The 24,055-nt window shown below is 38.9% G+C and overlaps 1 protein-coding gene and 1 pseudogene across 1 annotated transcript; one reads left to right on the top strand and one right to left on the bottom strand.

Annotated features, from left to right (window-relative positions):
* On the bottom strand, positions 4,242–7,557 carry LOC109820917 (annotated as a pseudogene).
* LOC109851562 (F-box/kelch-repeat protein At1g55270) lies at positions 11,420–23,552 on the top strand. Its single transcript, XM_020421762.1, has 3 exons — positions 11,420–11,440; positions 16,054–16,152; positions 21,611–23,552. The coding sequence occupies exons 2-3, from the start codon at positions 16,096–16,098 to the stop codon at positions 22,865–22,867; spliced, it is 1,314 nt and encodes a 437-aa protein (XP_020277351.1). The 5' UTR covers positions 11,420–11,440; positions 16,054–16,095; the 3' UTR covers positions 22,868–23,552.

The following is a 24,055-nucleotide window of genomic DNA, read 5'->3' as shown; positions in this document are numbered from 1 at the left end:
ATGAATAAACATATACTTCAAATAGAAAGCGTTCTTTTTGGACGGGCGATTTGGTTCTAGATCCTCCCACACCGTTCACCTTTCCAAAACCCGGTATGCCCCCACTTCCACCGGCATATCCGCGGTTACTATCTCCTTGGTAATGTGCATGTGTGTATATCTGATCATAGCTTTGTGATTTATGATATGTTAGTGAAATAATAAGACAAGTCGGATATCAGTGGTTAGAAATATAACCAGTCATGCTTATAGATGTGTTATTGCCTCGATGCATCAAATCAAAACTATCCCAACACTTCTATCTATATGCATGATTGACTGTAATCCTAAAATGCGATCTCCAAAATGTTCTTATGCAAAAACATGACCATAGATGCAGAGCTATGGTCAAATACACACATGGCAGTTCACGTATCTCCTTGGGGATCGGATTCCACTGTGGGTAAATGGATTTGAGAAATCAATCCTACACCGGTGATACATTAATGCAATCAATCTCGAGATCTTCGATTAACTGAAAATAACAACCAGAAGAAAATGAGTTACTTGGGTAAATTGACTATCAAAATTTCTTAGCAAGAGATTAATATTGTAAGCTGTGTGTGTGTGTGTGGTGAGTGGGTGGGGGGTCGTACTGAGGCGGGAGCTGAATCTAAAATTGCGTTAGCAGGACAGAGTGATAACCAGTTGTTGCAGGAAATGCAAAATTATAGGATACAGTAATAGAAAGCCCCTAAAAAGTGCAGAGAGAACTTCTGGCAAATAACATAGCTTCTTCCATAAGTTCAATCCAAAAAGGAAAAGAAACATAACTTCTGGTTCTCTGTTTTCTACTCTCTCGTTTAAAATGTATCGTGCCTAATTCCTTAAAGACCCTCTCTCCCTCCCTCTTCACGATATCAATAAAGAGTAGTTTGAACCTTTTGTCCAAAATGTTAATGCCGTCCGCAACAATTTCCAATAGTTCATGGTATTTTTCACCGGTTTGGAAAGTTCGTGATAGTTTTCAATAAAGGGTTCATATCCACTTAAGTTTATAGGAGCTTTACTCTCTCTCTCTCTCTCTCTATATATATATATATATATATATGAGAAAAATGGAGAACCTTGGTACCAAATTGCTTAAGGGCATGTTTGGATTTGTAGGGGGTGAAGGAAAGTTAAGGAAAACTGAGTGAAGGGAAGGGAAGGGAAGGGAAGGGAATGGAGTTACCTTCCCCTTGTTACACCCTAATTTGGGGGGTAACAATTTTTATACTATTAGGGGATGAACCAAGGGGAACTAGGGTGAATTAACTTCACCTCCTAAGTGTTCCCAAACAAAGTGAATGGAGATGAATGGTTCCCCTAACTTCCCTTCACCCTCAATCCAAACAAGTCCTAAAACAACTTGGTAGTGATGTGGCCTAATCTTGCCCCTACATCACACCTCGAAGATAGAGCCTCAACCACCATTCACCAACTCCAATGTAGATGTAGGGACAAGATTAGGCCACATCACTACCAAGTTGCTTGGAGCAACTTGGTACCAAGTTTCTCCATTTCTCTCATATGAGAAATATGGAGAAACTTGGTACCAAGTTTCTCCATTGAACTTGGTAGTGAGGTGGTCAAATCCCCATCCTACATCACACCTCGAAGAGAGAGCCTCACCTACTTTTAAAAATAGGCTCCATCTTCGAGGCGTGATGTAGAGAGGTGATTTGGCCACCTCACTACCAAGTTCAATGAAAGAACTTGGTACCAAGTTTCTCCATATTTCTCTCTCTATATATATATATATGAGAAAAATGGGTATGCTTGGTACCAAGCACAAATTTTGTGTTTGGTAGTGAGGTGTCATATTCCCATCCACTCATTCTAATTCTCAACCACTCTCCAACCCATGTGAATGTGAGCCTCGATTTTAATGAGTGAAGGGGAATATGTCACCTCACTACCAAGCATAAAAACTTGTGCTTGGTACCAAACATACCCATTTTTCTTTGTGTGCGTGTGTGTATATATATATAGAGCAAAACTTGTGTCAACTTAAGAGGATAGCAAGAAGTTATCCACCAAACTTTTTAGCCACTAAAACCTAGGGATCCTTGCATGATATGAAAAAGTTTTTTATATCAATAAATAAGTGGATAGGAAGTTTGGTGGACATCAACTTAAGTTGATAGGAGTCTTACTCTCTCTCTCTTTATATATATATATATATATATATATATATATATATATCTATATATATATATATATATATATATAATATATATATATATATAGATATGAATTATATATATATAGTATATAATAGAATTATAATATGTGCAGGAATATGGTTGCCTTGGTACCAAGCACAAAATTTTAAAATTTATGTTTCTGGTACCAAGCATACGCATTTTTCTCTCTCTCCTCTTTATATATATATATATATATTAATATATCTATATATATATATATATATATATTATATATATATATATATATATATAGTACCAAGCACAAAAATTTGAAAAATTTATGCTTTGGTCCAAGCATACTCATTTTGCTCATCTCTCCATTCCCTTGTATATATATATCTATATATATATATATATATATATATATGGAGAACCTTGATACAAGTCTCTTTCATTTAACTTGGTAGTGATGTGGTCAAATTTGGCCCCTACATCACGCCTAAAAAATAGAGCCTATTTTTTGGAGTAGGTGAATACTGAATAGTGATTGAGGCTCTCTCTTTAAGACGTGATGTAGGGGCCATATCTTGCCACCTCACTACCAAGTTCAATGGAGAAACTTAGTACCAATGTTCTCCATATTTCTCTCTCTATATATATATCACAACTAAATTGCTCAAGTATATTAAGCCAATATAAAAGAGTAGGCAATTCCATATGGATTATCGATGCAGAATAAGATAACGTTATGGATATCGATGCAGAATAAGACAACATGATACAACTGCAGAAGAAGGTGAGATTTGATACAGTTCAATATTATGAATATCAAAGTTTTGGTTAGGATCTTATAATTTTGGTTACACGTACAAGTATCTTCTACCTTTTATTTTTCTACCGATAAGATATCAGTTTTCAAGTATTTTTGTAAGCCTAAATAGACAATCTTTTGTTTTCTAACTTTCAGGATTAGGACTATAAATTAGACTCGGATTTACCTAAAAGAGGCTACCAGCGCTGCATTAATGAATGAAAAGCAACCACCATTAACTGGTGATTGTTGAGAGTGAAACTCCAATTTGAGATGTAATGCCTCTTGGTGCGAAGCCGATACAGGTGTGAAGCCTTAATCCTATTTTCTTCATATCTTGCTAATACTGACTAAAAAACCTAGCTGTCAGCTCTCTCACTCAAAACCCATATATATAAGTATCAAAAAGAAAAAGAAAGTAGGACACTGGTAAATTAAGTGTAAACTTCTGTTCTTAAACACTACACTGGAGTACACTTCTTTTTTTTTTTGGTAAATGAAAGTTTTTATTCATCACCAATCTGAAAAATATGTGTACATCAAGAATCTCACATTTTGAGATATCAATACAGAAACCTGTATCTAAAGCTCAAGAAAAGAAAACATATAAATGCTGAGCTTTAGTAAAACTGGAGTACACTTCTGTTCTCAAACAATATGCTCTTATTGACAATGTGACAATTGATATATTGAGTAGGATGACCATAATCCAGGTAAGGTCACTCAAAAAGTGCCCTACTAGCCAAGATTGGCTGAAATCTTTACTATTTTATCACAGATTCCTGGACACAACCCTTACCCTGAAAACCTAAAGCCTCCAAGATAAATTCTGGCCTAAAGTTTGAACTTGAGATAGTCGTATGCTGAATTTCGTTTAAATCAAGTTGAAGATAGCGGATAATACAATTCATGAACAGGAATCAATGCGTGCAATCTTAAAATTTAAAGAATTTTGATGTAAAGCTTCCTCGCATGTACAATCTAATGTAGCGAATGGCCAACGACGTTAGAAGAGATCCACCGTCCCTTGCTCTCCATCAAGTCTTATATATAGCTCATTTTTGATGACTTATTTGCCTCCTAATGTCAACTCTCTTCCAATCCATAAATACACTGGTTCTCCACTTTGTTACACTTCAAGCTTTGAGGTAAGAGTTTTTTCGGACAAGAGGGGATTTGACTCTAAACAAACTCACATAACAGTAGCCGTCAACAGCGAAATTTAATATGATTTAATTATTAGTACTTTAGACCAATACGCATCATCACCAACTGATACTTCACTCTTGTTATTTTCCTGGAAAGTTGATATATTCTTATACATACAAAACCTAAGTCTTCAAACAAAATATGCACGCTCAATATATAAACTGACCAATGCGGATGAAGAAATATCAGTAAAAATCCCATGACATGTGAATAAAAACAACTAACGCTATCCTTCAAATTGAAATTACTCACGTACACATCGGGGTGATGCTTTCCTCTGGAGCATTCATTCCTCTACAGCCATTTGTAGATGATTAACACCAAAAAGGCTTCAGTCTTGCTCGGATCCAGAACCATCAAGATCCGAACTATTCATCTCGTAATATTCCTCTTCTTCATCGCCATCGCCGTCAAGCTCACCAGCATCTCTTCCCGTAGCGCGACCATCGTCTACCTCATCCTCACTGCCATCAACGCCCACCAAACCTTCCTCCTCATCGTCGTCGTCGTCAACTCGTCAGCCCCTTCCCTCTATACAAGACCCCGGTCCTCATGACGTAGTGATACTTATCCCTTAGCACCGCGAGCGGATGCGGGTCCACCAGCTTCCCCCTCTGGTACCCCTCCCTCAACATCACCGTCGTCGTCTTGCACTTCAGCGACAGGTAAAAGACCCCCGGGTACCTGGTGAAAACCCGAGTGAACTTGTGCGGCAGGCTCATCTCCTCCCTCAGGCACCTCAGGTAGTTCCTCTTGGTCTTCTTGTGGACCGTCAGGCTCAAAAGCTCGTGCAGGACCCCCACGACCCTCTTCTCCATCAGATCGCTCTCCGGGTCGATCCCCGAGCAGTCCCTCGCTAGCGCGCGAAGACGTACGGCAGCGCGTGGAACCCTCCTCCATCAGGCCCTCACCTTGTTCATCCCCCCGTACCCTTGGGGAAGCCTCATGGGGAAGGCCAGGGCCGGCTTCCCGGGCCCCCGCTACGGGACGCGGCCCCCGGAGCTATCGCGTCCCGCGTGCCTCCGCTGGCAGGGGGAGACGGCGAGGTCCTCCGGCCAGCGACGCGAGGGAGACGCACACCAGCCCGTCGCGGCGGCGGCGGCGCAGACCTCTAGGAGGCCCCGGCGCCGGCCGGCGCGGCGACGGAGCGGACGAAGTCGTCGGGGTGGCGGCAGGGGGGGGGGGCGGCCGGACGTCGCTAGCGGGATGGGGGTGAGGCTGGCGACGGCGAGATGGGAGCGGGGAGCGGGTCATCATGCAGCGAGCCTGCGCCACGGGTGCGGGAGGAGCGCCGGAGGGCCGGGGAGTGATGACAGGCGACTCGCGGCGCAGTGAAGAGGGCTGGGGAGGCGCGTGGTGAGGAGAAGGAGGCGGAGGGAGGCCGGAAGCGGGGGTGCGGGGATCGGAGAAGGGGTCTGGGGTAGCGGCGGATGGAAAGCGGCAGGACGGGGACGCGTGTGAGGCCGCAGGGGCTTCTGGAGGGGGTGAGAGGGAGCGGGCAGTGCAGAGCGAGGGAGGCAGGACCGGGAGCGGAGGCATGAGTCCTTGACCAGGACGCCGCCTTGATGTTCGGCTGTCCCGGCGTGATGATGTGGGTCGAGGCCGCGGGATTTCACCATTTTCAGCCGGCTTTGGCTGTGCGGCGGCGGACGGCAGAGCAGGGTCGACGAACATCTGGTGGGGCGAGGGGGCCTCGGCTCGCCTGCTTCGGTTCTTGGTTCTTGTTCTCGGGTTCGGTTTCCCGTTTCCGTTTCGGATATTTGTTAGGGCTTCTTTTTTATTTTTTTTTCGGCCCTTTAAAACCAAAGTTTTACCCCCCACTTATTTTCCTAAACGGTCGTATGCCCAAAGATCCCACGCGACTTCTTCACGAGCCCAGCTTGTAACGTGCCCTCAAACTTTGTATTGTATTTTTTCTAAGGAGGAGGAAAAAAAAAAAAAAAAACCTCAAATCCCAAAATTGCCTCTTCCCCAAATAAACCCAGTATTTCTCTCTTCCTTCGTTTCTCAAAAAGCCGATCCCTAATTTTTAGGTGAAGTCAATTCATAAAATCCACTAAACTCGAGCAAAGGGTAGCACTTTATACGAAAACATAGTTTTTTAGAAGAAAATTATAGGCCCTTATGAAGAAGTATAAACTCTTTATGACTATAGCATATCTCTTTATCATTATGTTATAGCTCTTTATTGATTTTGGGACAATATTAAGGAAATTAATAGTGTGTAGTATGTCGTCAAGCAAATTGCTGGAAAAAACAGAGAAAGATTTAATATCCATTGGACTAATTAACATAAAAATATGAAAGCTTAATAACTATTAATTTAGCTACGCAAAGCATAACACTTTATTAAAAAAATATTGCTTCTTATAAGCAAAGTATAATACCACACATAGAAATACAGCTTTCTACGACTAAAGTGTATCTCTTTATTGGTATAGTGTAGCTCTTTATTGGTTCTAGGACTACAGAAAAAATATTTAATGATTGCAAATAGAGGTCACATTAAAACTAAATTAATGTCTTTTATGAGGAGAAATATTAATGGATGAAAGAGATTTCTAAGAAAGAGAGGGGAGACTAATGAAGAAAAGAGAGATTTCCAAGAAGATGAGTATACTAAAATGGGATTTGAGAAGTGAAGGAACCGATTCATAAAAATAAATTTCTCCTACCGTCACCACTATTACGGTAGAGTGAAGCATGAGCGCTACCTAGAAGAAGAGAGGAAATGGCTATTTTTTATTTTTATTTTGGAAGATACAACAAAAATTTTGAAGCTATATTATTGATTGGGTTTAAAATTAAGTTACATGGGGTACTTTGGGTATATAGGTGTTTACGGATGTTAGTGGATTTTTAATATGTGGATGTAACTTTAGATTAAAAGACAAAAACCCCTATTTATTACATTTGAAATTTACTGTCAAAATGAGTGCCTAATGATTAGATCGGTAGTGAAAGAAATTTTGGCGACAATAAGGCATTAAAATTTGCAATACGTGATATCTTGGCCCAAAAAATTATTCATGACAAAAAATCTTCGGCCATCTATTATGTGCTCTCTCACGCGATGTGGCATATTTAAATCGATGTGGCACTGGTAGTTGGCCACATTGATTCCGTTAGAAAGAGGAAAAAGTACAATCTAGTACTCAAATTTGAGGGTTTTGAAATTAGATTATCATCTTCATATTCTCCTCCCAAGGGTTGAAATTGGGCTCCCTCCCAAGGATAGATAATCTCTATCACCTCTGTCCTCCGTGCTTTAGTGCTAGGGCTTGACGAGTTTAGGCTGACATAAACACCCCCCACCCCACCCACCATTGATGGAAGAGAAGAATCTTACCAATCTGATAATCTAGCCATCTGCAATTAATCACTCAAATCATTAAAATGCTGTTAAGTCCCCTAATTCTTGTAAAAATCTAAGTAGTAGTGGTAAAATGTGATAATTCGGAGTCATAATAACAACTTCAATAATTTGAGGAGATAATTTCAAAATATTAAAAAGTTTTGGCTCCTCTAGTTACTACCTCTCCATGTCAGGTTTGCCCTCTTTTTTATTCCTAGAACTAGTTCTAGTGCCTACATGCTCCTCTAATTATTGAATTTATTTTTCTTCTTATCTCGTAAATTACTTTTCATTCCACGTTGCTCCCTAAATTCCACTTTTATTGTATGAGTTTAATAAGATATCCAAAAGTAATAAATCAGAGGTGGTAAATATGTACTAAATTTATATTTCAGGAGGTAAAGGTATCATATACATTGCAATAGTTTACGAGGAAAAATGGGACCAAATCTAGCTTAGAAAATAAATAGAGAACGAGTTCAATAATTTAGGGGCATGTAGGTATCATAAAAAAGTCACAAAGCAAGCAGGGGCTGGCATAAAATTTTTTAACGTACTAATGAGAAAAGCATTTCATATTGAAAAGAGTAGTGCTACAGGGACCCCAAATAGGGGACCCCTGAGGGGACAGGTGAGGTGTCGGCCCTGGGGGGCTGATTTACTGTTCATGAACAGTAAATCAGCCCCCCATGGACTGACACCTCACCTGTCCCCTCAGGGGTCCCCTTTTTTGGGGTTCTTGAGGAGTTTTCCTATTGAAAAACACTAGGGGCACACCATGGGGCACACCTTGGGGCACACCCCTATCTCTCTGCTACAATGTAAGGGCCCACTTGAGATTTTATTTAAAAATCTCAAGTGGGCCCGTGCACTGTAGCAGAGAGAGGGGTGTATCCTAATGTGTGCCTCATGGTGTGCCCCTAGTGCCACCCTTTCATATTAGGTTGTTGGATACGGAGAAGAGGAATGAGCTTGGGCTTGGGTTTCGATGGATTGAGTCAGAATGAGTCTAGTCCAAATTCCAAGTGGACTGGATTCGACGTGGCTTTATGTGATCTTAGGCCAGTTTGGTGTTGGTGCTGTGAAGGACAAGGTTGGAAGACAAATTGTAGGGCAAAATGGTCAGATTGATATATTTTGTAGAGGCTTGGTGACATGTTGGTATATTTTCTTTTAGTTTTGTCAGTTTGGTATAAATTTTCAACTCCGGCGTCATATAGGCCTTAAATTTGGCCGAAGTTACTGTTCCGGTCAGGGCTGATGGAATTTTTTGTAAAAAACCCCCTCTTCAATTTTTTTTTGGATGAAAATACCCAAGCTCCTTCGCCGGCAAACTAGGAACCAGCTCGCTGTCTCTCTTAACGGCGGCGTGCTCCGATTGGATCTCCTTCAGGGCCTCGAGCGCCTTCTCCGCGTTGCTCTCCTGCCAAACCCCGACGACGGCGTTCACCATCAAAATCAAGAAGATGGTGCAAGAGGCGGAGAAGTACAAGAGGCGGAGAAGTACAACTCCGAGGACGAGGAGCACAAGAAGAAGGTGGAGGCCAAAAATACACTTGAGAACTACGCTTATAACATGAGGAACACGATCAAGGATGAGAAGATTGCTTCCAAGTTGGCTGCGCACGATAAGAAGAGCATTGAGGATTCGATTGACGAGGCCATCAATTGGCTTGACGCGAATCAGTTGGGAGAGGCTGACGGGTTCGAGGACAAGATGAAGGAGACGAGGGCGGCGACGAGGAGGATGCGGACGAGGGTGTTGTTGAACTAATCGAGGACGAGTTGGAACACGGAGGGGCCGGAGTGCTTCTCGAGCTCGTTCCAGCCGTGGATTTTCCGACAACAGGGGACGTCTCCGGCATCGAGGTCGCGGTCGGCGGAGACGTCGAACGCGGACTCGCATTCAGGGATGGATCGGGCCCAGGCGGGGAAAGATCCGAGATCTTGTCCCCTTTGCCCATTTGAGAAACCCTAGATTGAGATGAACAAGAGAACAAAAAATTTGAAGAGGGGGTTTTTTTGCAAAAAATTCCATCAGCCCTGACCGGAACAGTAACTCCGGCCAAATTTAAGGCCTATATGGCGCCGGAGTTGAAAATTTATACCAATCTGACAAAACTAAAAGAAAATATATCAACATGTCACCAAGCCTCTACAAAATATATTAATCTGACCATTTTGCCCAAATTGTAGAGTCATTTAATCTTCTCAATTTTTCTCTATTTGATTGCATTAATCGATATAAAGCTCTATGCTGATGTGTTGCTTGTAACTCCTGAAATCAAAATTCAACAGGCAGATTTGCCGCAAAGTAAAAAATTCTTTTATTATTTATTTTTTTTCTACTTTTTTTCTCCACATCTTGCTTCTTAAGCAATATGACGCACGTAGATACAATTGCTATTCTTAAAATGAAAAAAGATCATCTCTACTAATGATGAGGTTTCTCTTCTTAGTTTTTTTTCCCTTCACTTTTTTTCATAATATTTAAAACGTTATAGAAAGGACAATAAACTCGAATTTGACATTAGACATTTGAATCAAAATTAACAGTAACACATCGACACGTGATTCGGATATTATCTTATCAATTAATAATGAGGAATACGTTAAATTATACGTGGGAAGATGTTAATCCTTACAAGTTGCACCGCCAGATTTAGCAACAACCTTTTGGTCGTATTCCAATTTTCAAAAAGAATGAATCTAATATACTTTGTTCAGAAATTTTATTGCAAATATACTGTTTTCATTTATAAATATGATATTAGTGCTATCTTTCATTCACATTTGAATTTATTCTTTTCCATGGGTGGAGCAATAGGGAAACTTAGAAAACTAAAGGTATGGTAAATGATATTAATTCTTTGATATATTTTTTCCCTTCCCATTTATAAGTTTCTATATGGATCTTGTTGATGCATTTGTGGGACTCAATCTCATTGGTTAAGTAAGAAAATCTTCATTATTTTGAGAAAAATCTTCTTCACATTTGCTCTTTATCCTAAGTAGAATGATTGCCAAGTCGTGTGAAGGCATGAATCCTTAGGAATGTTATTTGATAATTCAGCCTGATAACCTTTCAACCAATGAAAAATATTCAATAATTCTTTAATTACTTAGAAGATTTTTAAAGACTCTTTAGCTTAAGGCTCTTTCACTTTCCGCAAAGACATCATTAAGCATAGTACAATAAGACAAGAGATTAAAATGTAGATGTATAACTAATCACAAACTATGTTCAAAAGGCATGTTATTCGATAAGGCATTGGACATTTTCAAATTAATTCTTTTTACATGTTCTCTCCTAGTTAAATGAAACATGCTTTGTTAGAATGTTAAACTATAATCTTCAATCATCATCATAACTTTAGAGTTTTTATGTAATAGTTAGAGGGACACCATATGAGAAGAGCCTTCAACTTGCAGGGGGCATGTTAGAGTATAAAATTATATTCGGCAATCGTCACCACAACTTTGAAGTTATGCTCTAATGAGACTTAATTTAAGGAGGGTCTTCAACCCGCCGAAACATGTCAGAGTATAAAATTATATTTCTCAACCCTCATCATAATTTTTAAGTTTGATTGTAACAATTAGTGGACTTTGACATAGTGTCAGAGCAACCAAGAGATGCTATACCCAGGGATTGTTGTGGGTCCAGCGCAAGATAGAGCCCACATAAGGTCCATATGAATTAAATTTTATCTAGAAGAGAATTTGGAGGATCTATTTGTAATAGGAATAGGTTTGGAGGACCTAAAAATAAAATCCCTTTATAAATGAATTCTATTCATGAGAACCATGTAATCAATTTTCGGTGCTACAGTAACCCGAGAATAGGAACCCAAGAACAGTGTTTTTGGGTTGCGCGGGGAGAGAGAGAGAGAGAGAGAGAGAGAGAGAGAGAGAGAGTGAGATTCTGGATAGCTCGGTAGTCCGATTGTAGTGATTCAAAAGTCGTTGTCTTCAGAACGACGACGCCGTCAAGAGTACGGTATTGGTTTCTCCGAGAGTGTTAGAGATTTTTGGTAAGATGGGTTTTAGGTTTTGGTGCCCTAGAGGTAACACCGTATCTTTCTATTGTGATTTAATCCTCAAGTTCAGGTGTAATATGGAGGGATTGTACTCTTGATTCATAGTGAAATATTTCTCTCTAGATTGCTCTGTGGATGTAGGCACGATTTGCCGAATCATATTAAATCTTGGTGTTTGATTGCTTGTGGTATTTTTATTGGTGACGTTATTCGTTTAGTATTTAATTCCGCAGATCAAATTCCATAAAATCCCTAACAAGTGGTATCAGAGCCATGGTTCGAAGTGTGCTTTGGGATGGAAAAGATCGAGAGTTTTGACACAATGATGAAATTAGATAATTCCAATTGGTAAGTATGAAAGTCTAAGATGAAAGATATTCTGTATTGTAAAGATTTATATGACCCTATTGAGGGAGATGAAGCCAAGCTAGAAAAGATGACCGATAAAGAATGAGAGAAACAATATAGGAAGACGGTCAGTTATATTCGGATGTGGATCGACGTTCGTGTATTTCATCATGTATCGAGTGAGACTAATGCAAAGTCTCTTTGGAAGAAGCTTGAGGATCTCTACGAGCAAAAGACCGCGAGAAACAAGGTGTTTGCGCACATTCCGAAGGAGAAGAGATAGAAGCGCTTGATGATAGGACGGTTCCTTGCATCTTCTTTGGTTATGGAGAAGATAAGTTCGGCTACAAACTATAGGATCCAAAAAAGAGATGAATTATCAGACGAGCATATATGGTTTTTCAGGAGGATCAGACTATTGCAGATCTTGAGAGAGCAAAACAGTCAGAGAGTGTTGCTAATGAGATTCCAGATATGACACCCGCTTCGTCTCTAGTACAGTTGCATCCTACAGATACAGAACAGGGGAATGATAATGACGTTGATGATGACGGTCAGATACAAGAGCAGGGAGACGGTGATCAGGATCATGAGTAGGAGGCTACTCAGTAGGGGAGCATCACCAGCAGCAGGAGTTTACAGAGCCACAACTTAGGAGATCAGCTAGAGAGCATCAACCATCCACGAGATATTCTCTTTCAGAGTATTCTTTGCTGACAGAAGAGGGGGAGCCAGAGAGCTTTTAGGAGGCACATACTTATAAAGACAAGGACAGATGGTTCCAGGCTATGAAGGAAGAGATGAAGTCTCTTGAGAAGAACGATACTTATGAGTTGGTGGATTTGCCGAAGGACAGAAAAACTTCGAAGAACAAGTGGGTATTCAAGTTAAAGAAGGATGGCTACAAAGAGATTGAACAACTTGATTTTGATGAGATTTTTTATCGGTTGTGAAGATGACGTTCATTAGAGTTATCTTGGGGTTAGGAGCTAGTTTAGACCTCGAGATTGAACAACTTGATGTGAAGAATTCATTCGTTCATGGTGATTTGGAGGAGGAGATCTACATGGAACAACTAGAGGGTTTTGAAGTGAAGGGAAAAGAACATATGGTTTGTAGGTTGAAGAAGAGCCTCTATGATTTGAAACAAGCACCCAGACAGTGGTACAAGAAATTTAATTCTTTCATGTTGAGTCATGGCTACTAGAGAGCAGTTACAGATTCGTGTGTACATTTCAGGAGATTTTTAGATTCTAGCTTCATTATGCTTTTGAGTTATGTGGACGGTATGTTGATTATTGGTCAAGATAGTCAGATAATCGATGGGCTGAAGAAGGTGTTATTTAAATCCTTTGACATGAAAGATTTGGGCTTGGCACAACGGATTCTTGGTATGGATATTGATCGTGACAAGAAAGCCAGGAAGTTGTGGTTATCATAGGAGAAATATGTTGAATGACTGATTGATAGATTCAATATAAAAGATGTCAAGTCAGTCAATACTCCTCTTGCAGGTCATTTGAAGCTTAGCAAGATGTTTTGCCCGACTACATATGAGGAAAAGAGTAAGATGGAGAATATTCCTTACTCTTTTGCTGTAGGAGTTTGATGTATGTCATGGTTTGCACTCGGCCAGATATAGCTCATGCAGTTGGTGTCGTGAGCATGTTTCTTTCTAATCCAAGAAAAGTTCATTGCGAATGTGTAAAATGGATCTTAAAATATTTGAAAGGCAGTTCCAAATTATGTTTGAGTTTTGAAGGTTCAAATGTAGTATTATATGGTTTTGCAGATGCGGATATGGCAGGTGATCTCGATCACAGGAAGTCTAGCTTAGGTTGGTTGTTCACTTTTGGAGGGGGAGCAGTATCTTGACGGTCCAGGTTGCAGAAGTGTGTTGCTTTATGTACAACAGTGGTGAAAAATATTGAAGTTACAGAAGCCGGTAAGGAGATGATTTGGTTGAGAAAATTTCTGCAAGAGTTAGGCTTGCAGTATGATAATTATCAAATCTTCATTGATAGTCAAAGTGCTCTTGATTTGAGTAAGAAAATTCTATATTCCACTCCATAACGAAACACATTGATGTGAGATATCATTGACTTAGAGAAGCTGTTAAGAAAGAGGAGCTGAAGCTACAGAAGATTCACACAGATAAAAATCCTACAGATTTTTTAATGAAGATCATTCCCACAGGGAAAACCGAGTTGTGTCGGCGAGTGACCGTCATAAACTCCCTTTGAGGAGTTACAGATAGGAATACCCCCTTGTTGGGCTAGAGGGGGATATTGTTATGGGTCCATCCCAAGATAAGGCCCACATAAAGTCCACATGAATTAAATTCTATCTAGAAGAGGATTTTGACGATCTATTTGTAATAGGAATAAGTTTGGAGGACCTGAAAATAAAATTCCTTTATAAACGAACTCTATTCATGAGAACCATGTAATCAATTTTTGGTGCTACAGTAACCCAAGAATAGGAACCCGATAATAGTGTTTTTTGGTTGTACGAATATCTAGCGGAGAGAGAGAAAGAGAGAGAGAGAGAGAGAGAGAGAGAGAGAGAGAGAGAAATGTGAGATTCCGGATAGCTCGGTAGTCTGATTGCGGTGATTCAAAAGCCGTTGTCTTCAGAACGACGACGCCGTCAAGAGTATGATGTTGGTTTCTCCGCGGGTGTTAGAGATTTTTGGTGAGACGAGGTTTAAGGTTTTGGTGCCCTAGAGGTAACATTGCATCTTTCTCTTGTGATTAATGCTCAAGTTCAGATGCAACTTTGAGGGATTGTACTATTGATTCATAGTTGAATATTTTTCTCTAGATTACCCCGTGGACTTAGGCATGATTTGGTGAACCACGTTAAATCTTGGTTTTTGGTTGCTTGTGATATTTTCATTGGTGTCGTTATTCGTTTAATATTTAATTTCGTAGATTAATCTTTATAAAATTCCTAGCGGTATGCTATATGAAAAGTCATGTAAGGAGTAATTAATTATTTTTCAAATTTTAACAAAGCCTATACAATTACAAACTCGTCATCTCCATTGCAATCATGATTAGGAAAAAGGCATAGCATGATTAAAAATAATCAAACTTTTACCTAATATGTTTCTTTTTTTAACCCACAAATGAACATATGAAAACACCCACTCAACTGCCCTCCAACTATTATTAGAGTTAAAATTAAAAAGGGTTGACTAGTTTGTGTCATTATTAATCAAATTTCTTCACATTAGACCAGGCCAACTCCAGACAAGGACCTTTCCAACAAAACTGGTCTATTTTTATTTTGTATTTTTTTAATACTAGTCCTTTGCATATTTCGTATTTTGAAATTGTTCACTCAAATCATTGTAGATTCCTCCATTCTAAGTTATTCTGGATATATCCCTCAAATCATTGAAATTGCTATTAGGTCTCTCAATTCTCAAGTTATTTTAAATTTATCAACCCCCCACCCCCACCCCCCCCAAAAAAAAAAAAAAAAAAAAAAAACCCCCCCCCCCAAAAAAAAAAAAAAAAAAAGGAAAAAAAATCAAGGTTGAAACTAGCAATCACAGTGAATTTAAGCCCTGGCTTCATTGAAATAGCTACTATCGGATCCCTTGATTTTCATAAACTATTTCAAATTAAACTCTCTATTTGCTAGTAATACTGTTGATTAGAGAGACTAATTTCAGAATAACTTAACAATTGAGGTATCTCATAGCAATTTCAACGATTTGAGAGATTTACTTCATGATAATTTAAGAGGTGAGGTACCTAGAAATAATTTGAATTACTGGAGGGACTAATTCAGAATATGATAGATGTAAGAGGGGGGTAATACCAGGGGAAATATTTTATTTCTTTATTTCTTTCTGTCGGAGAGAGAAAGATAGGACTTTAGCTGCTGTCCTCTCTCTCTCTCTCTATAATCTCTCAAACTGGGGGAAAAATAACCCAATTTGTTAAAAAGTAAGTTTGGTCATAAAGGAAGTTGGTGAAATGGGTCCCGCTGTAAGCAGTTAGGAGAGAGAGAGGGGGAGGAGAGAGAAGCATCCGCTCACATTTTGAAGGTGAGTGTTTGTTTCTAGAGAGAGAAAGGGAAGGGGGGGGGGGGGGGAGGGGGGGGGAGAGGGCTTCATCTTTTAGCTTCTCTCTTTGATTGAGGAGGTGGGTAATGGCCACTGAAGCTTCTCCCAGTGGGCAGAGAGGCGTCCGAATCCAAGCACCGCTGGTGAGCTCACCTCCTTCGCTTTTTCCTTTTTTTTAATTCATTATTTGGGCAGAAAGAATATTTTTTTTTGGCGAATTGGGTTGCTGGTTCCTTTAAAGGTGTGATTTTTTGGCTGAAGCTTGCATTGACTTTGGGGAAATTTGTGTTGAAGAGATCAAATGCGGGTAGCATTTGGGTTTTTGTTATTTGTTCGAATTCTTTAGATGATAGATGGCTTTTGGGTTGTATTTGGTTTAGATCCTCTATTTTTTTTGGTGATTTAGAGAGAGATCCCTGGAAGATTGAGCTTGATCAGGTCGACGGGAACGCTAAGGGCTCTAATTTGATCACCGGGATAGGGTTTATGTGAATTTGAGAACATTTTGAGCTTTTCTAGAAATATGCACTCGCCATGTGCAGGGAAATTAATATCAAACTATGACAAGGAGGAGTTTGAAGGTCATCTTGTAACCAGAGGTTTGAGTGAAGTTTGAAAGTTGCCTTGGAAAAGGATTAAATTAATTAGGTGATGAACTCGAAGTGTCTTGCTCCATCATTATTACAGGAGGGGAGGCCGCGAAAAATAAAGGTGGTCTACGAGTATGTCGTGAGGGAGAGGAGGGAGGCGCGGGAGAGGGAGGAGGGCTAGGGATTGTTGAGATGGAGGTCCTGGAAGAGGAGGGAGAGGAGGTTGGATCTGTGGGAGAGGGAGGTGAAGTGGCGGGAGAGGAGGGGAAGCGAGGGGAGGAGGGGGAGGTCGTGGGAGAGGCGGAGTTTCTTGCCTTGGGCAGCTGCCCAGGGCAAGCAAGCTCTGGCTACGCCCCTAGGGGAGGGTGTTGTCATTTGTAAGCAAAGGAGTTATCCAAGAAGGGTCATGGATGTATCTTTCCTCTATAGTTCTCTTCTCTGCTAGAGATTTTATTATTGTATCTACTGGTATTTGGGGTTGTCAAACATATTGTGGATGGGCTGGTAGAAGAAGGGTTTGACTCTATAGAGCATAGAGGGTGTGAGTGAGAGACCTCTCTCCCGTATTTTGTACCATTATCCTTGATACTGGAAGTTTTATTATCATGATGCCCATGGATCAGATGTAGCTTAGATCAAACCGCATAAATCTTGGTCTCTCCATTATATTCCTTTCTTGGCTAGTCTGGGGGTATATGATTGATTTCGACCAAACATCAGGTTGCTTCCAATAATATGTAGAAATCCAAAACTTTTCATTATACTTACAAGATCTGATTCTTTTTTAGTAGTGGAGTCGCTTCTTATTTCCGGAGACCTTTACTAGGAAATTGAAATTGAACTGTAATTTAGTATGAATGAGGAGCAAATAATGCAATTGCAAAAGCTTGTGCATACATCTTAAGTTCTTTATACTATTTTGACAGAATATTGCATCTTGAGTCATGGGGTGATTTGACCTCCTAATCATTTTCACTTCATCGAATGTACCAAAACCTTTGTAATGATCATACTATTGTTTGATCGTGCTTTGGTTGGCTTGGATTAATAAATGGATAATGAATTGGCTTAGATTACATGCTCTACGATGTTTAACGTTGTCATATTCAGAGTATATCACTTTTAAGTAGTTTTGGCTAGTTTAGTTATGGGATGTTCATTACAACAGTAATCGCTTAAGGATTCATAAAATTGAGTTGATAGTTTTCCGCATTTGATGGCTTTCAGAATTTGCTTCTCTTGTAGGGACTGTGTTAAAACATTACTACATATTCCCTTAAATCTTTTTGGGAAGGTAAATTAAAGTTTAGCATTTGATCCACATAAGCATGACGTTATCAGGAATAAATGAGGTGGTTCATGCACCAGGAGGTGGACAAACTTGTGCTATGCATTCCTTGTACTATTAACCTTTGCTGATAATATATACTCTTTAGTAGAAGAATGACTTAGGGAACACAAATAGTCAATTGCTTCTAGATTTTTTATTACCATTAGACATCTAAAGACTTGGCTTATTTAGAACTTAAAACTGCCCAAAAGGTTTTCTAAAGAGTTCTCTGGTACAGGACGCCTCAGTATCTGTTGTGAGCTTCGTCTTGGGTACTGATTTTTTTTTTGTTTGAGCTTTGTCATAGTTTTCTGGTCTCATGATTATGTTTTATGTTTGAGCTTCAATCTTTACCTCTTTTCCACCTTTTATCCTCTACCTTGAATTGATACTTTATTATGTTTTCCAAATTATTGTGTTGGTTGGCTACTTTTATTTTACCTTCTCCTTTTCATTTCAAAATTATTTGTAGCATTCTTGGTGATTTCTTTGCCTAATAGAAATATTTAGTGCTCATAAGGCGAAGATGTAAGTGTGAGAAGACCTTAATGTATATGGACTCTCACCTTTCCAAGGAAAAGAGTGTGGAAAATAGATGAACCCAACCTTTATTATTCTTTAAGCATAGTTTCTCAATTAAACCGTAAAAAAATTTGATTTTACTTTTGTGAAAAAAAAACGCGGGGACGGAAATCCTGATAATGGATAAGCTGAGAACACGATAACGGCAACATTATATGTGTGTGAAGCGTAAATGTTATTTATATTTAACAATAACATGAATTTAAAAGGTTAAATGGTTAATAAACCACAAGAAGTCAGGTATGTAAAAAGATTTTCTGATTAAGCAGACCAATAGGTCGCTAGATACAAGAGTAATCGTGATTCTCCATTTAATAGCGGATAAATTATATAAATGATTCTACAAGTCAATTGAGATCCCGAGTTTATTCTTGCATAGATTCTTAATTTCTTACCTCTCAATACATCTCTTTATATCTTTGATGAGTTGAGGGTACATTGTAAATTTTTGGACATAAGATTGAAGTTAGTTTTTTTAATTATAAAAACCACCTTAAAAATAGGGTCATAATACAGAAATAACGTTTCATTTTTATTTTATACGTAAACTACCTTTTAAAGTAGGTTTTTGTTACAATCATCCACCATCTAGTCAAATTTTCACTAAAAAAAACCTTAAAAATGCACGGTTACGGTACATGACTTGTATCCTATTTAGACCTAAACATTAACAAAGTGAGTTGCATGTCTTGAATGTTTTTTTTAGGGGTATCTTTGGGTTTTAAGTGAAAAATTTGACATGAAGGTGATTGATTAGAGCGAAAGCCCATTTTAATGTTAGCTTGCGTATAAATTGAAAATGAAAGATGATTTGTGTATAATGACTCTATTTTTAAGGTGGTTTCAAGGAGAAAACCCTTGAAGTTACGCAGAAAGTAGCCATGATGTATGCAAGCATCTGTCATGTATCAGAGACAGGGATCAACTTGCTTCATGGTTGGTAATGAACTACCGAAGAAACTTGAAAAGCCCAAATGTCATCATCATCGCCTTCACCTTTTCCCCATTTAAATTGGAGGATGATTCACAAGAAACAAATCTCCACAGAAAAATTGAAACAAAGTTTATCATCTTTTAATGTAATGTAGGCCTTTGATCCCTTAATGAGTTGGTGCTGTATTCGTGACCAAGTTACTCATGAACAAAAGTGATATATGCTCTAGATCAAACTGTTTTATTTTGTAGTTAATGCTCATGCTACCAATGAGTTTAAAATGTATGATAGCATAATGATAACATAAGAAAGACATACAGTTCGAGCAATTAGAACGTGATGATATTGGGTGACCATAGGCCTGTCAAACTACACCTTGAGTTCTGCTTATTATGGATTCATATCTATGTAACTAGTACATACTCTTTTTCCTTCTAATTTTGAATACATTACAATTTTACCACAATGGATTTGAATCAGAGTTTGTTGTTTCACTTTATTGGTATTTAATGTATGACGATGCAACATTGTTTTGCTGACACCTGAAAGGTCCAAGTTTCAAAGGTTTAAGTGGAATAGGAGAAATAGGTTGAAGATAGAGTTATGATATTACTTTGAACATCGCAACTATGGTTTTACCAAGAGATTAGCTCCCCTAGCGCTTCTATTGATCATGGATTTGCAAAAGATGTAGAACACTACCTGTAGTAAGGCCAAGGTAGTGATGAGTAATTAGAAATGTCCCTCTGAATTAAATGATTGTAAGTGTGCTTGTTTCAAGGAATGTTCTTTATCAACATGGACTTGCCTAAAGCATGTTCTAATGTCATGGCAGCTAGGTCTACCAATAGCTATAAGATAATTGTAATGAAGATGAGATGTTGTTTTTGATATGAATAGCTGGAGGGGTGAAGTTAGAAGCAAGTGTAGACTATTATCAGTGATCTGCAATAAAAGGTTAAAGTGAGGGGAAAAGTCTAATATGGTTAGGACGCATGGATGTTAATTCATATATGACTAGGATGAGAAGGGTATCATGAATACATGTACGGCATTGTTAATTATCACATATTCATAAACATCTTCTGTTAAAAGATGAAAACTAACAACAGCAGGGCCTTTATCCAGGTAGGTCATGCATCAATTCCTTATCTACATTTTGCTAGGGACCATCCCTTTTTGATTCAAAGCTGCATATTCTTTTCTTCCTGCTGCAATCATGTCCGTTAGCTGTAGCTAAAAGTGGAATTTTGATCCAACTTGATAACTTAATCTGAAGTTGGCTTGTTCTGTCCTTTCTTAATCAGATTCATAACTTAGATGGTTCTCCCAACTGATATGTTTAACACTGGTTTGAATTTTGGTCTATTCCTTTGACTCGCTTAACCGAGTCAGCCCAAGTATAAAATAATTGCTTTTACATTGATCCCATATGCGCAAAGGAGCTGCTAAATGGTGGTCAGTTCACTTGTATTTTCTTGCTAGTGCTCAGTGGTACTGAATTTGGATCCAGCACATTCAGGTGTTTAATCCTTAAATGCACTAAATTATCATGGAATAACTATGAACTGGTTAACCATATCATCCTTATCATTTCAATTTCTTGATTTTAGGTGATCATCCATTGTGACCAGGTTATTTTCATATCCAGCTGTTGATGTTCATTTGTTTACATTCATTCTTTTGGATTATCATGATAACGAACTATTTACTTCCTAAAGGTGCCAATCCCCCAATACATGCACTTTGAACATGAATCTGCTTGTCACAATCTGTAAATTATATATTATTTCTACATTCAATGATGATTCTAGACAATTAATTCCGTCGTGTGATTTCTTGATCAACATTTCTCCCATTTGGTAGAAATTTGATTACTATATGTACAGACGATGGCCTTTTTCACTTGTACTACAACAACAAAGTATATGGGAAAATATTTGACAGCTATCTTAAGAAAAAAATAATAAGCCATGATTTAAGTAGTCCTCTCTAGTCAAAAGTGATGCAAAAATATCTACATGCTTGGCCTTCTTTCTAGTATTTTATTAATTTTATGTGTTGCACAAGGTCACAAGATAACAAGGTCATTTAAACTCTTTTTAATCCTATATCAATTCATGATTTTCTTCACTGACACTCAGTCTGTTCTCATCGTAAAACAGGTTGAATCAGTATCATGCTATTGCAGGGTAGATGCAGGCTTAAAAACTGTAGCAGGAGCAAGAAAATTCGTTCCTGGAGCAAAATTATGTACCCAACCTGATATCAACCCAAATGGACCTAAGTCTAGGAGCTCACGGCGTGAGAGATCAAGAACCCAAGCACCTCTAATCCCTGGCCTCCCCGATGACCTCGCCATTGCTTGCCTAATCCGAGTTCCTCGATCCTACCACCAAAACCTTCGATTAGTCAGTCGAAGATGGAACCGTCTCCTCTCTGGAAACTACTTTTTCTCCCTTAGAAAAAGAAGCGGAATGGTAGAGGAATGGGTTTATGTAATCCGAAGAGATCGTGATGGTAAAATATCATGGCATGCTTTTGATCCCATCCATCAATTGTGGCAGCCTCTACCTCCGGTTCCTTCCGAGTACTCAGAAGCACTTGGGTTTGGTTGTGCTGTTCTTAGTGGCTGCTATCTTTACTTATTTGGAGGTAAAGACCCAATTAGAGGTTCATTGAGGAGAGTTGTGTTCTATAATGCTCGAACTAATAGATGGCATCGAGCTCCTGATATGCAAAGGAAACGTCATTTGTTTGGTGCTTGTGTCATAAATAATTGCCTCTACGTTACCGGTGGAGAGTGTGAAGGTATGCAGAGAACTTTGAAATCAACCGAGGTTTATGATCCTAATAAGAACAGGTGGGCTACTGCTGCTGAGATGATCACCGGGATTGTTCCCTTTATTGGAGTTGTCCACGATGAGAAGTGGTTCTTGAAAGGGCTAGACTCACATAGACAAGTCGTAAGTGAGGTCTATGATCCTAAAACCAATAGCTGGTCTATAGTTAACGATGGAATGGTCACTGGATGGAGAAATCCAAGCATTTCGATCAATGGAAAGCTTTATGCTTCAGATTGTAGAGATGGTTGCAAGCTGAGAGTATATGATGAGCTGAGTCATTCATGGAGCAAGTTTATGGATGGAAGATTTCATCATATGGGAAGTTCTCGTTCTTTGGAGGCTGTGGCATTTGTTCCTGTTAATGGGAAGCTGGGCATTGTTCGTAATAATATGAGCATAAGTCTTGTTGATGTGTTAAATCCTGGCAAAGTTATTGAAACTAGTAGTGGTCAGCATTGGGAGAGCGTTGCTGGAAAAGGGCAGCTCAAGACTTTTGTTGCAAACTTGTGGTCGAGTATTGCAGGTCGAAATGGTTTGAAGAGTCACATTGTTCATTGCCAAGTTCTTCAAGCCTGATAAATGAGAGTATGTTGGAGGATTCAGTAGTGGAACTTCAGTGGTTATGGAAAATAATAAGAGTTTCAGAGGTTAGTCGATACAATATACAGTAAGTTCTCCTGCTGATGCTTACTTGATTTTCCTCCTGAAACGTAAAGTTTGTTCCAAATTAAAACATTTTGAAAAGGTTCAAGTCACATTCTGGCTTTTCTTTGAGTTATGAAAAGTCTGTTATATGTTTGAGTACGGGGGAAAATTGATAATCAAGCAGAAGTCCTTGAGTTTTCAAGTTGAAGGGAATGTGGCATTGATCTTATGTAAACATGATAAATGATAATTTTGTTCACGCATGTTGTTTTTTGCCTAAAAGCATGCTGATAGGTCCATGGTATTCAAGAAATAGAGCTCCTTGGGAGAAAATATCTAATGGTGACGGTCCATAGCAATAAATTTGCACCCAAAGAAAGTCAACCTTTGGTTATGAGCACGAATCCTAAAATCTAATGATCCGATTGCTGACATTCAGTTGGTGCACATTTAATGCCATAGATCCGGATGCACTTGGTACTTTACCACTCTTGGAACGGTTAGAGAAAGCAGTTCCTACATTGGCGATGACTATGTAATTTTTTCAGATCCTGTTGTCACTATTTAGATCCATATGTACTTAAGTATTCTAATATGAAATATTTCTTGAGTATTCTGTGTTGCTGTTCTCTTAGTTTCATTGAACTTCTTAGCTGAGCTAGCCAAGTTAAGTCTTACAATTGATAGAACGTATAAATGGTGAGATGAATTTGTTTGTCTAAGTTTTACGTCATATTCTCGTCTGATCAGACATCCCAGTGTAGAAGAGAAATTTGGAAAGAAAATCAAAGATGATAGCTTTGTTCAAGAAGAAAACAGTTAAAAGTTCTTGCAGCTGAGTTCAATAAAGATGTCGATCAGTATGAGATTTGAATCTTTATAACTTCGTAGAACTGCTCTGATATCATATTAAGGGCCTGTTTGGCAATTTACCCATTAAGAAGGATAATAGCACTAATTTTGATAAGGGCTGCAGAATGGTAAAATCTTATACAAAATTGGACTAGATTTTTTTGCTCCCGAAAAAAAAGACCTTTTACCTAGGTTATTTTTGGACCACCCCCATCAATTGTAATCCGATTAAGACTTTAACCAGATTAGTGTGAAGTTGCCAAACAC

The sequence above is a fragment of the Asparagus officinalis genome, chromosome 8 (genome assembly GCF_001876935.1).
Source record: "Asparagus officinalis chromosome 8, Aspof.V1, whole genome shotgun sequence".
In the NCBI taxonomy this organism is placed as follows: domain Eukaryota; kingdom Viridiplantae; phylum Streptophyta; class Magnoliopsida; order Asparagales; family Asparagaceae; genus Asparagus; species Asparagus officinalis.
This window is presented reverse-complemented; position numbering and strand designations above follow the sequence as displayed.